This window comes from Hipposideros armiger, unplaced genomic scaffold (genome assembly GCF_001890085.2).
Source record: "Hipposideros armiger isolate ML-2016 unplaced genomic scaffold, ASM189008v1 scaffold_388, whole genome shotgun sequence".
Taxonomy (NCBI): Eukaryota; Metazoa; Chordata; class Mammalia; order Chiroptera; family Hipposideridae; genus Hipposideros; species Hipposideros armiger.
In genome coordinates this window covers 1,027,674-1,042,359 of record NW_017731738.1, presented here as the reverse complement: position 1 = coordinate 1,042,359, position 14,686 = coordinate 1,027,674, and the positions used below count along the sequence as shown (strand labels likewise).

Below are 14,686 nucleotides of genomic sequence, written 5' to 3'. Positions count from 1 at the left end.
GGGCTCTGCTGCTCATAGCTGGTGTCCCAAGCCAGCTCTTAACCAATGCGCCACTCGGCCAGCCTGACTTCTGTATATTTTGTATCCTACAACTTTACCGAATGCATTTATTAACTGTAACCGTTTCTTGGTAGAGTCTTTAGGGTTTTCTACATATAATATGATATCACCTGCAAATAGTTTGTTTTTCCTTTCCAACTTGGATGCCTTTTCTTTTTCTTGCCTAATTGTTTTAGCTAGGACTTCCAGCACTATGTTAAAAAATACTTAAAATGACAAAAAGCAAGTGGCCCCAAGAAAGAGGTTTGAAACTAAATGTTGAGTACTCACTGAGTTCCTGGACCAACTCCCTTCTTTTTATGAAGCCCCACGTGGGTAATGCAGGTTTTAAAAGCAATCCCAAGTTACTATTGCTGTGTAACAAACCAACTCAAAATTTAGGAGAATTAAACAGTAATCATTTTGTCTTGGTTTCTGTGAGTCAGGAATTTGGGAAAGGCTCTACTTGGCAATTCTGATGCAAGGTATCCAATGCACTTAGTGGCTGGAGCTGGAATAGCAGGAGGCTGGAATACTAGGGACAAGGCATCTCTATCTGCTTGTAGTTTCAGGGTCTCGTGATGTTGGCTGATTTGAGCTTCTTCACAGCATGGCAGCTTCAGAGTGGTAGAGCTTTTTATGTGGTGGCTCAAGGACTGCCAACTTGGGTTTTCCAACAAACCAGCTGTGAACTGCATTGCCTTTTATGACTTAGCCTTGGAAGTCACATAGCATTACTTTTGTCATATGTTCTAGTCACCTCTTGATCTGAGGAATGTCAAAGATTTTACTGACATTTCACAACTGCTTCATCTACCTTTAAGAAGCCCATATGGTGTGGGAGGCAAAAACCAATCCAGGTGACACCACCAAGATAATGCCAAAAGGTAAGCTGCCCCACAGAGGGCTATGGGAGCTCAGAGGCAGGAACAAGGCAAGGGCACTGTGGAGGTGGCCTTTGCGTCAATTCTTAAACTGGATTTTGATATTTTGAATGGCATTAGCATGGCCCAGAAGTAACAAATGGTTGTTGAACAACAGTGACTGCTTAATCACAGTCTGGGGTGGCTAAGGGGAGAAATGAGCAGAGGCAGGAATTGTGGGCCAGATCAAGGAATGCCCAACCAAGAAGCTTGGAAGGAGGGAGCTAGGTGGAAAAGTAACAAAGGTTCCTCTCCCCTCTAGACATCTTTACCATAGGAGATGGTGGACTTTCCCTCTTCGCAATGGCAAGACCTACCCACCCACCCCCCAACCCCCATCCTGAGTGTGGTATTACAAGAGGCATCAATCTCCAACTTGGAATAGTATCAGGTAACTATAAGCAGATTTTTGAAATATGGCTTTTTTAGTTGCTCAAACCATCACCTAAAATGTGACAGGTTCTGAGGGCAGATAATGAATGTGCGATGCCTGAAGAGAGCAGAGTCTCCTAGAGGCACCTGTTGTGTTCATGAGCATGGTCTTGAACTTTCTGTGATGATGGAAATGTTCTATGATCTGTGCTGTGCCATTCAGAAAATATCTAACCACATGTGGCCAGAACATATGAAATGTTAACAAGGGCTAGAATGTAATTTTTAATTTTGACTAATTTTAATTTAAATAACCACATGTGCCCAGTGGCTGCTGTCTTAGCCAGCAAGGTCTAGGTAAAGGATTTGACAATAGAGATACGAGCAAAGCACTAGGGGAATCCAGAGAAATGGGACCAGCCACACACTAATGCCATCCTGACTCAGGTTTAATTCAAAGGAGTAAAAGTCTCACTGTAGACCCGAGAGAGACCCCCATTGAAATATACTATCCAAGACCCTAATGTAAGGCACAATGACAAACACAAGCCATCGGCGAAAATGTCTAGGTTGGTGAGGAGAATTCACACCTCACCATCTTAGGGGGGCAATGCGGGGTTCACTTTTAGCCCTGGAACTCCCTTTTCAAATGGAAACATCCACGGAATCCTACTATATAGACTTGGAGCTATTTTAGTTCAAGGCAGGGGTGGATGCCCAAGGGCTTTGCCTTTTCAAGCCTAGAAATAATGGAAGTAAATTCCTCCTCCCTTTGAAACTCACTCCAAACTGCAACACATCTTGAGGTCAATAATGAAGCTTCATGTTCATTGTTTGAAACAGAAATTTATTCTCAGAATAATGCACAGAAGCACAGGTTGAGGCTACTGCTGGGAGGCTTCCCTCCCTTCCTCCTCTGCTGCCGCCTCCCCCTCTTCTCTCAATGCAGGGAGAACACAGTTGAAGGAAGAAACATGCAATCACAATGATCAACTCTAAAGACAAAGGTTTGGTCCAAAAGAACTCAACATAATTAATCCAATTTTGTGAAGAGCTTCACCGTGGAGGATTAAGATAGTGCAGCTGTAGTGTTTCCACAGAGTGGCTCTTCAGTGCACCAGGGGGGCCTGCTTGAGGGAGATGAGCACAGAGCGCATGCGGGAGACATCTTTGGCCTGCTTGCTGGACTTGGGGTTAAAGTCACAGAGCCGGGCCACCCGTTCCCACTCAGTGCCTGGGGACGACTCGTCAATATCATTTACAAAGGCTTCTTCTGCTGCCCTGGAAGCAATAACAAAATACGTTGGTTTAATGTAGAACCTCCGGCGAGCTACCTAGTGGCTGCCTTATTACGGAAGTGACTGCGTCTTCATGCCTGGCATTCTGGTTTTCCAAAGAATCACAGCCCCTGGCCCAGGTCAGGCTCACGAGCAGACACAGGGTCAGCTCTCCTAGGCACGGGGTGCCCGGACTGCCATGTAAAATGTTGGAATACAGGTGTTTGGTTCAGGGCTCTTGCTCTCTGTCTGTCTCTGCTGCTACAGAGCATTAAAAACGCAAGTCCTCCGCCAGCTCCACACTGCCTTCATTACCGAGAGCAAAGCAGCAGGCTGGTCAAGAACTTGAACAGTAGTTTGTGATGGGCTGTACTAAGTTTCAGGTAAATTTAGAGACTTCTAAAAAGCCCACAGGTCACTGCACAATAGCCTCTGGATTTATTCGTAAGGCTGGAGAGAAACAGGGCAGATCAAAAGGAATTCAAGACAAGCTCCCATGCTAGCAGGCACTAGAGACTGAAGCCATTCTGGAAGGGGGTTTTGTCAGGACATTCTCCAGCTCAGCCATTTTCCCTCCAGCCGGGTGCCTTGGGCCACTCGGCACACTGTGGCAGAGGTGGGCACCCAATGGCTGGAGAGCCAATCAATGTTAGGTGCTTTCTGGTGGGATGCTGCTCCAGCATTCTTTCAGTCAAGGTCGGCCCACCCACAGTTGGGAAGCAGCTGGTGGGCGCTACAGCCCAAAAGGACAGTGGTAAAAAGAGGGAAGACAAACTATATTCATCTACTCCAACAAGCACCACGGGCAAAGCAAAAGCAATGGAGATGGCCGGTCTGTGGGGACAGAGGGTGGCACTCTCACAGGGATGGCCGTGGCAAACACCGCTGAAGCCAGAGCCACTACAACACTGCGACTGCATGGCACACACAGTTAGGGGCAGTGAGAAAGATTTACTTAACTGTTCTAGGCTGTAGCAAGGATGGTTTATGTTTGTGCTTAAAGGTGAAAAGAAGAAAAACAAGGAGAGAAACTTTAGGTCAGATATAGAAAATGAGAATGAGCTCAATGCAGATGGTCAGTAAGCTAGACATGCCCTTGCCACTTATTTACGCTTGGGAACGTGCAGCTGGCTTTGCTGGGCCACCCTGCTGCCCAGCAAACCCAGACTCGACCTTTCCAATCTCCATTTCTACTCCAGAGAGAATGTGCAAAAATCAAATCCAACACCACCTGTAAGTCCAGCATTTCACAAGTCTCATCGCAAATACATCTGGGGGCCCAGGAAACCCAGTTCTGTCTTCTAATGGGATGAACATCTGAGTCGCAAGCCCTCAGCCTGTTGTCCATCCTCCCCACCAAGTCCTCTCTCCCTCCATTCCGCCCCTCATCTCTCTTTAATCAAAAGCTAGCCCTAATATTTAAGGAGGAAACTGAGAACTGTTTCCAAGTCTTCACCAATACTGCTTTGATAACAGGAATCTTAAAAAAAAAAAGAAAAAGAAAAAGAACAAACTTTTCCAGAGAAGATGCAGTTTTCTTTAGGGGGAAAAGCCAAAGTGGCCCATATCAGACAGCTTTAGCTATCTCAACTTCAAATCTGGAGCCTCTCTGCAAGGGTGAGGGACAGAAGCTGGCCGCTAAATAACGATTTCTGACATGTGAGACCACAGAGAAACAATTACAGCCCCCATTGGAGACAATCCCTCTGCTCTGGACTCTTCTGCCTAAGGGAGAGGCAACCAACCCTGTTCTTTAAAGGAGCCAAGTGTGGAAAATGCTGCCCCCACTGGCTCCTAACCTAGGACGTCTACCTCCCCTTCCCACCTGGGACAGGGAGGCAGCAGTGCTCAGAGCCCACCCCAGTCCCAAAACCTTCCCAGACAAGATGACCCACATTTTGAAAGGAAGTCAGCTTCCTTCCCTCCAAAACCCCAATACAAAAAATGGCAGAGTTTCTGGGAGTCATGATTCTGCAAGACAATCAATGGATCGTACCCCCAGCTTATCAACCCTTAGGCAGCCCCCACAGTGCCAATTTGCAATCACTTAAAAAGCAAAGCAACTTGTGACATAAAAGGAGCATTAACTCTAAATGAAAAGTAGAAAGAATCAAAACAAGAAAAGGAATTAGTTTTGCAACATACACATAACCAATCACGTCAGCGAAGGGTTGTTTGTAGAAAGCTTCATCTGCCACCCTAGACAGCAAGAGATCCAAAAGGCAGGCAAGCAGGCAGGAAAAAAGAGAGAACATTGAGAAGCAGAAACATCTCAAATCCACAACAGAGGCACAGCTGTGCTCTGGGGAGCTGTCCCCAAGGCTCCATCCTAACCCAGCAAGGCTTCCAGCAGGCGACGTTCCCACTGGCCTTCCCCAAGGGAATTCGCCCCTTGCCTTACCCTGGCCACAAGCATTTCCTAAGCACCCACTTATGGGCTAAGCCCTTTATAGACATTGTGTTGGTTCAGTCCTTAACCCCAACAACCAAGGACAGTGAGTGTTCTCACCGCACTTCACAGATGAGGTAACAGAGGCCGAGATGAAGCAACTCGCTCAGCAGCAAGTGGCAACAGGGGCAGAACTCACAACCAAAGCTGCCCACCTCTTTTTCACCGCACAGTAATACCTTTCCCAGCTGGGGTGTGCTCAGGGCGCCATGCCCCCTTCCTGCTAGCCTCAGTCACTATCACTGGATGTGAGGGCTGCCGGACACCAGACGTGCTAGGTCCCAAAGCCAGTTTTATCTTGGATTATCTGACTACTGCTTCCGACACTGGCTGGATGGGATCAATTTTCAGTATCCTAGGTACACATGGTCATTTCAAAATTCCCACCTTAGAAAAAAAGCAGCCAGAGGCAAGTGGTCTGGTGGCAAGAACTGCAGACAAGGGCTCTGGCTCTGGCACTGGTTTACTGTGTCCCTAAATACAACTGTCCGCTCAGTCCATGCCGGACTTGAATGCTTTGACAGGGTACAGCCCAGAAGCCAGAACTTCATCCCTCCTGAACTCTCACATCAGGAACGGATCACAGTGGCAGGGCTCTGGGACAAGAGGGAAAGGGGGGACACGCTGAGTGGAGTTTACACTGCAGGGCACAGGCTGGCTTAGACTCTGATGCCCCAGGCTGCCCACTTTGTCCACTGTGGGTAAGCAGGGAACCAACCTCCCTAAATGAGCCTTACCCTGTCCTTTGCTAGGTTAGTTCAGGGCACAGGAGTGGGAGGGACATTTTTTAAAGGACAATCATGCCTACTTATTAACCTAAGATCACATATTTATTTGAAGGGAAATTCTAGTAATTTTAATTTCAGTTTATTTTTAAACTCACACATTCCCTTCCTTCTTTACCATTTTGGTTTTATACATAGGAGGAGTTTTGTGGAAATTTAAAGAAAGCAAAAAGAACAGCCTGATTGTAACTCAAAGTGAGTCCGCAGGAAAACAGAGTTTTTTGTGGGCAGAATGAGTGGGAGGGAAAGGAAAAGCAGGCCAGCTTGTAAACCCATAATCCTTTCAGTTTACACAAAGCACTAAACCTAATCAATTTCAATGTGGACTTGCTTCTGCAGAAAATAAAGGTTTAATGACTCCTGTCAAGGCATCACTAAGACAACAAAAGCTTGAATGTCAGGCTTTTGCTCCTTTGCAGCTAGCCCCAAGACTTGTCATACCTGAAGAGCTTGTCATGACAGCACAGCCCCCCCATGGTTCTAGAACCAGGACAAATGAAAAATCATACACAACCAACACAGGCGGCCCCTCCACCTGTTCATCTTCACCCACCAGACAGAGTGGCCTGAGAGCAGCAATCCTCAGGCAAGGCAAGAAGGGAGGGGCTCACTCAGGGAAGCCTGCGAGAGAAGAGGAGGGGGACGCCTTCGGCCTGACCACAGGGCGCTCGGGAGGCCAGCACACACATAGCCCAGAGCCGTCATGGAGAAAATGTTTGCCTTCACTGAGAATCTGGTTTCTCCAAACTTTTATAAGCCTTGAAAGAGGTGGAAAAAAGTCAGTACCAAAAACCACTGTGAAAGGGGAGCTGTTTCTGTTACGGTTTAGAAACAGACATAGTCTGGGTGGTTCTCGATGAGTAAACTCACCTGACTGGCTCCTGTGAAAAGAGAATTATTTTCCACAGGCTGTCAATTAATTCATGGCTCCTGTGCAGAGATACTTAGGCCCCTACTTGGGATAAAAGGAGGGAGATGCAGTCTGAGGACTGACGCCAGACTAGAGATGCCTGAGAGCAACATCTACGGACTGGCCCGCCCACCGCCCAACAGAGCCTGGCCCAGGTGTGCTCTGAGCGCTGTGGCTGAGGGCACCTGGAAGGCAGGAAGCCTGATGACACACTCGTAAAAACCGGCCCTTGCTTTCCAAGTCTACTCTTTCGAACTTCTCTGCCTTTCTGCCTTATCTCTGTGGTCCCCCTTAAACATCTAACTGCTGCAAGAGTCACCCAGGGAGAATGACATTGCTTGAAATGAACCACCTCATTTTCTTTTCTCAAAATATTCACTATTTACCTGTAGACAGACAATGAGAAAGATATGAGTCACTTTACACATATAAATGGGACTTATTCCTTTAGTCCCACGGGACTCTTAACATTCAAGTCAAACATGGATGGGGAGGGGGAGCCATCAACAATGTAAAAATGTCTGGGGAGGACTGTGGCATTGGAAGAAGTCCCCCAAAGTGGTTGTACAATGGCTTCTACCCCTGCCTACTGAAGAATCATTGGCAGAAAATGTAAAAACTATCCCTTCTGTCTTGGAACCCTGGTGACAGTGGCTAGTGTGCCACTAACTTTACACACTCAGGGTCAGCCCTGTACTGCACGCAAGGTTTCTACAAGACAAGTGACCTGGTCACTTGTCTCTAAACAGCTCTCCATTCTCAGTGAAGTGGTAAATTTAAGTCTCTTCCGCTCAGTGGAACCTGAGGTTTATCTATGAGACCATCCAACCCAACATTCTACAATTCTATATAAACAAAGGTACCAATCCCTTAAATCAATGCCTGCGGAGACTAAACCTGTAAGACTCAGCTCCTAAAAATGGTGTAATTACTCTAAGGACAACTGGTTCTGTATACAGACAGACGGGATAGAGTTTAGCAAAGTGGCTTAAAATTTTTTCTGTAATGGGTAGCCTGTTCCCAACATAATCATTTTTTAAATCTAAGAATCTGAATGTCATCTTTCTTTAAGCCTCAGGGACCTGTAACAGACGGTCAGCCCTGTTTTACCAAGTATTTCAAAGCAGACTCATGGGCAGAGGCAACTTACTAGGGTAAACAGCCTCACACAGTGCTTGCACGAAGCACCTATTCATCTTTCTGGAGAGATGGGAACTTGCATCTGGGGGAACCATCTTGAATGAGCCCAGGATAAATGAGTCTGGACCTGTCAGCACTTCAAACTAACCCCAAGCTCAACAAAAGCCCCAGTAGCAAGTGCTCCCCTCGGCATCTCGGTGCCCAAGCCTGAAAGCAGTCCCCACCACACCTATCACAGTCAAAGGAACCCAACACACATGGGAATGCCTCCTCTGCAGAAGGTGGCCAGGACAGAGGCTCAAGCCTGGCCTCAGAGGGGCAGCTGACAGAGCCCAGGACAGCCAACAGCTGACAGGAGCTGCAGGCTGCTGTACAGACAGTCTGCTCTGTCACAGCTGCCCCATAGGGCACAGGCAAGCTGGCAGAGCAGTCAGCTCCCACTTTTCTGGCAGATTTCCACCGAACAGAGCTGACAGAGACAAGGACACTTAAACCCATTTCCACCTCTGAGAACAGGAACCTAAGGCTCTTTACTCTGAAAACCAAAAATATCCCAAGACCAGCCTGGCCTATCGGTACACTGATGGGAGTGAAGCCTGAGTCCAGCAGGGGAAAGCAAGCCCATCGACTTACACCCAGGCAGGCAGCATTGCCTCCGCCTCTCTTTCTGAGCTTCTTCCAAATGGACTCAAAGCGCGGAGCATTCAAGCCCACAGCCACTGATCAGTGGTGATAGGAGGTTTTCTCCCACCACTACTTAACCTTCAGGAAGGGAATCAATTCTGAAAAGAGCATTTTAAAGGTCAACTCAGGATTTTCTTAGACACAGATAAGTACCAGAGAACCTTTAATTCTGAAATCCCTGTGTTGGACGACCATCCTTGGCTACCTAATTACAAAGCACTTTTCCCTGCCAATGGACCCCTCCATGAAGCAGCTTTCAGAGGGCAGGGATGTATTTAGGGGACGCAACATGACCAACTCTATAATCAGCTCCAGGGTAGTGAGATCCTGGGATAGTCACAAAAGCAGCCTTTCATTTCAGGGTTAGACTTTTCCATGAAGACTTGATCCATGAAGTAACTCTTCCTTTTGCTGTAACATACCATTACAGGTGGTGCCTATTAACCAAACTCTTAGTTGAAGAGCTAAACGCACTGTAACTGGGAAGGCTAAAAGGCAGGCTCAATTATGCTCACAAGACCCAAAAGACTTGCAACCCTTATGTTTTAAGCACCTTTTCAAAAACCCTCCAAGACCTTTCACACTAAGAGTCAGCAGCTGAGAACCTGCAATGGCTGTTGGAAGTGGATTTGATTCAATCGTGGAAAACAAGCTGTGCTAGAAGCGCCATGGACTGACCTGTTGTTTGCTTTTGTTTTCTGTAGCTGCTCGTCCTGCCTCGCATACCACTCTTCCAGCTCCTTTATTGCTTTTTCTTTCCACTCTGCTTCCTGCTTCCGAGAATTGGCATCTGTGAAGGGAAGGAAAAGAAATACAAATGAAACAAACACAAACTCAAGTTTATTTCATCAGTCTATGTTGGTCTTATTAATCTTATGCTGTGTGCAGATGCGAGCGCAAGTGTGCTGAAGGGAGAATAGTCAGGACAGAAGATAAAATTCTATTTTCACTGTTTGTACATCCAGCTCTTGATCTCAGTGATTCTATTCAAGGTGTTTCACCACATTTTATCCCAGTCCACTGAAACCTTAGTGGATCACTAATTTGGGGTATTTGGGGGATGGGGTTGGTGGGCGGGAATACTAACTTTTACTAGAAGAAAAGCCTTTGGGGGCACCAACTGGGGAAAAGGCTATTATGGATGATTCTTTAATAATGCTACCATTATCAGTTCAGGGTGAACTATTCACAGTAGATAATCTTTTAATAAAATCTTCTCACAAACTATTGGGTTGTCGGAGAAGTCATGATGCATTTTTGCAACGAAAAACAGAAAAAATACATCATGACTTTTCCGACAACCCAATATATTCTGCACCCCAGGTTGACAATGGTTTTATAAAACACAAGGTGACACTCTCTTAACTGAATATGGTAGAAGCACATCTATGAAGCAAGGCGCTATTAGGAAAATTACACGTGGTCGAGAAGATTCAGCAACCAGAGAACGGGAGAATATAGATGTTAGAATAGAAAATATCTATTCCTGCTCAGACTGCAGAATGAGTTTGTGGCAGAGCTGAATAAAACTAAATGAGAAACTCCAATGGAGAGAACTGCAGGGGGTGGAGGATCACCATTAGCAGTTATCCACAAGGTTCTAAAGTTAGAGAGAAAATGCACACCGAGCAGGAAGTTCCTCAGGATTAAATACGGGTTTTCCTAAGACATTCAGCCAAAGAGACATGTCAGTAGATAGTGCGAGAGAAAAATACAGGTCACAGCTACTGCTGCAGTTGACACTTGAAGCTACCCTGATACTTCACTTGAAACATTTCTTAGGACATCCTCTCTGGCAGGTGGTTCTGTAGATGTCTCATTTAATCTTTACAATCCTAAGAAGGTAAACTTGTCTCATATTCAGCAGTGAGAAAAATTATAGCTCAGAAAGTCTGAGAAGACGTAAAGGTTACAGTAAGTGGCAAAGCCAAGATTCAAACCCAGGTCCAACTCTAAAGCTCACACGTTCTTGCTTCATGCTGCTGGGAAACAAGCCTGGAAGTAACAAGATGTGACTAAGAAGGTGGTCACCACTGATCCAGACTAGAATTTAAACAGTGCAGAGCCAGAGTCTGTAGTTAGTGTTAGGGGTGGGGGTAGAAAGCAGGGGTGGGCAAGTAACCATTTGAATGAAAAAAGTGAAGCATTTTAGGGTATTTTTAGGGCTTTTGCAAGAAATGTCTTGTAGGAACAACCTGCGGAAAGCAGTCAGTAGCTACTAGAAATATCCTTAGCACCCAGAAGCTCCCCCACAGTTCCAGATTATAAAAGAGCCGTTTACCCTGTTACCTGTTATCTAACTTATCAGAAGGTGACCTACTGCTCACAAGGAGAATTATTTTACTCAGATTTTCCACTGATGAGTCAAGTATAGAGAGTAAACTTCTGCTGTGTGTCTGTCCATGACATTAAATGTATGCAGAATGGAGGGTGCTACAATGCAATGAGAGATACTATGGGCTGATGGACAAGAAACTGAAAAATACCAAAGTTAAAATGCAAAGTCTCTTTATCAACAGTGGTGAAATTACTTCCAAAAAATTACTTTTTGATTAAAGAGTATTTTCTTTCTGTGTAGTCTTAGTCTGATCACTTTTTAAAATTATTATATAGTAGGAACAAAATATCATGGAAATTTCTCTGAAAATTTTATCTAAATAAAAATTAAGACCATCTGCACAAATTGTAGTTACTACATAAAATAGTCCCTTTAAACTGTCTTCTTGCTTTTACAGATTTATGAAGTGACACAGGCAATAAGAATTTAGCATTCTTAAACACTTAGTTTGATGAGACAAAGATCCAAGCCGTAATATAATACAATCTCTTTGCGTCTGGGAGGGAGAAAGGGGAGGGAGGGATAAAGAGTCCCCTTAGCCAGGCACACTGACAGCTGTCTTCTCTGGCCATCCTCATTACTGTTCACAGAAAGTTATTTGAGAACGGCCACTAGTTAGGCTGAAAACCACTGGCACTGGTTCTCTATTCTTAGCATCTTATGATTTCTCAAAGTTCTTGCAAGGAAAAAAGGTAAAACTGAAGAAACACCTAATTCATGGACATATTTAATCTGATACAATCAGAATGCAAGGCCAAGTGTCCAATGTGATAACTGAAAAAGAAAATGCACTTTTTCTAAACACCAAAGTGTACTCTTTCCATGGAGAGGACAACTTTGCTAAACTGTGGGGAAAGAGAAACAGAAAGTTGAGTTCTGTAACATGAAAAATACTCCAGTAATACTACTACCAGCCAAATCTTGCCTCTAAGCCTACTAAGAAGAGATATACAAAGAACAAGCAAAGACTGAAGCTGCCAGCACCATGAAGACTTATTTCATCTTTCTAAAGCTGCACTATCCATTATAGTAGCTACTAGCCACATACGACTATTTAAATTTATTAAAATTAAATAAAATTAAATTTTAATTAAAATTAAATTTTAATTAAAATTAGTTAAATAAAATTAGTTTCTCAGTCATACCAGCCACATTTCAAATGCCTGCTAGCTATATGTGACTAGTGGCTACCATACTGGAAAGAACAGATACAGAATATTTCCATCATCATAGATTACCCCTTTTGAAAAATAGGAGCCAGTTCAGTGGTTCCCAAGAAGGTATAATAATGCTGACATTGTGGTTGTATAGCAGAAGATGATATTTCTAAATGTACAATAAAACATTTAGGCATGAAGTATGCGATGTCTGCATATTAAAAGTGGATCAGAAAAAAATTATGTGAGGCTAATTCATAATACACGTGTGTGTGTATAAAACATACACATACATGCCTTTTATATAAAGATAGCCCAATACGCCAATATGTTAATTACTGATTCTAGGGGGTACATATGTTCATTTTACTCTTCTTTCTACTATTCTGTGTTTGAAATTTTAATAAAAAATTGAGAAAAGAATACCCATGGATATCATCCCCACACTCTACCTGCCATACCCCTCCAACCTACATGTACAGGTCTCTCCTGATCTTGACTGACCAACAGCTGACACTCTATCTAGACAAGGGGTACACAGCTTTCCACCAAAGCCAGGCTGGCGGCAGGCACCGATCTTGGGCTTGGCCTGCCTGGTGAGATGGTGTGCACTAAAGGCACGGGCTGAAAGAATGAGTATGGACTCTGAAGCAGGACAGAATGAAGCTGAAATTCTGACTCTCACACTTCTTAGCTGTGTGATTCAAAAACTTATTCTACCTATGCATTTCGCTTTTCTCATCCATAAAAATGTAAAAACTTACCTTCCAAGGATATCAGGGTAAGAAAACCAAATTGTGTGTTTCCTAATATACGTCACATTTTCCTCTTAAGTGTTACCTTAAATTCAGCCTTCAAATAATAAATGAACTGTTAAGTCTGACATGGATGTAACACCTTCAAGTTTCCAAGGCATTCTCATAAAGACCACCTCTGAATACCTTTGGGGTTGGTAACCCTGATCTTATTCCACAGGTGAAGAAAGACTCTGCAAGGTTTGGGCAACCAAGTGCCCACAGTTGCTAAGAGTTCAGGCTGGGCCTTACACCCAGTCTTTCACCCAAGTCCACGGCTCCTTTCCACACCACCACTCCACACTTCCTGAGGGGATGCACGTGGTGGCTCTCTGGGATGCCCTAATCCTTACACAACTGCCTGTAATTGAGCATCTCCAAGTGGGTAGGCCTTGTGACCTTCAGGTTGAGAAAGCTATCTTCCTAAAGACTACACAAGGACATTATGGCAAATTCAAGTTAAAAATGGATAAAAGTAGAATCAAGATCAATTATTCCACTGAAAACAGACACCCACAGACAGAAAGGGATTCCTTACCAAGGGCTTCCAAGCGTTCCGTTTGCTCTTCTCTCCATTTACGGATACTTTCAGGCTCTGATTGCAATCGATCCACTTGTGAAATAGCTGCGTAACTGTCTGTTGGACCATTACTCTCCTTAACACAAAACACAATCATACTCTATCAGTACCCAAAACTCCTTCCTGAAGGGCACTTCAAATTATAACCCCTGGTTATATACAGCACTGACAGTTGTAAAATGTTAAAGGATTACCTCAAAAGCAATAACACAACCCTACATGCTGCTAGGGAGCTTTCAACATTACTGCACTTAATCTTTACAATCCAGGAGGAGGCAGAGTAGTTGTTATCCTATCTTTTAATAAATGGGACAAGAGTGGGAGATAGGAAAGTCGGGAAGGTGAGTAATGGACTTACTAGGAAACAGTGTTATCAGTTTTGGTTTCCTCACTTGACAAAGAGATTATGTGGTATTTTCAAAGTAACAAAGGTAAGTACAGAGCAAAGCCTAGAACCTAAGACCTAAATGCTATTATACAATGCAGGAAAAAGGTCACTTAATACCACCTAACCAAAATAAAATAAATTCTAGAAAAGAAGAGAGTCCCAAAGAAAATGTATAGTTACTGCAGTCACACCAAGGAACAGAAAAAAGAGGCAGGCAATTATGGGTCACAAGTGTGTGTATCTGTGTGTGTGTGTGGGGGGGGGTTGGGAGGGAGGTGGAATCTTCTTTATAGTGGGTTAGATTTGGGAACTAACAACAAATAGATAAAGATTCAAATAGAATTTAGTCTTTTTTTTTATTTTAGCTGAGCCATCCTGCCACCTGTTGGCAGCTCAGCGCCAGCTCAGCTTGGGCCGTGAATCGAACCAGCGACCCTGTTGCTCACAGCTTGTACTCTTGAACAAGCTTTTAACCAACTGAGCCACTCCGCCGGCCCTTAGAATTTAGTCTTTAGGGAATTATTTCACCTGTTGAATTAGGGAATATTACCAGTTTAATATAGCCAGACTATAAACAAATGTGGAAATAATTATTTAAAGTATTAGTAACTTATTAGCACTTTCCATGTGTCAGACACGAAAAGCTTTTCCAAACACCTTCTAAAGCAAGTTTTTATTCCCATTTCACAGTTGAGGCACAGAGAAATGACACGTGCAAATTCACAGTTAGTAAGGGATAAAGCCGGGATGAGAACCCTGTTTTCTGTCTCACTCTAAAGGCCATATTCTAAACCAGGGACTGGAAACTACAGTGCAGGCTGGCTGCCTGTTTTTATAAAATTAAATTTTA

General features: G+C 44.2%; 1 protein-coding gene across 4 annotated transcripts in view; it reads right to left on the bottom strand.

The window, feature by feature from the left end:
- Window positions 1-2,160: 2,160 nt before the first annotated feature.
- Window positions 2,161-14,686, bottom strand: part of CLTA (clathrin light chain A) — a 24,900-nt gene continuing 12,374 nt past the window's right edge. Inside the window, exons 3-7 of one of the 4 annotated variants that reach the window (XM_019663330.1) lie at window positions 13,407-13,524; window positions 9,258-9,369; window positions 4,757-4,810; window positions 3,572-3,607; window positions 2,161-2,615 (exon numbers count right to left, since the gene is read on the bottom strand). In XM_019663330.1, coding sequence (XP_019518875.1) covers window positions 2,444-2,615; window positions 3,572-3,607; window positions 4,757-4,810; window positions 9,258-9,369; window positions 13,407-13,524 — 492 coding nt within the window. In that variant the 3' untranslated portion in view covers window positions 2,161-2,443. The remainder of the gene's footprint in view (window positions 2,616-3,571; window positions 3,608-4,756; window positions 4,811-9,257; window positions 9,370-13,406; window positions 13,525-14,686) is intronic. The other 3 variants (XM_019663331.1, XM_019663333.1, XM_019663334.1) reach the window with 3 other exon arrangements.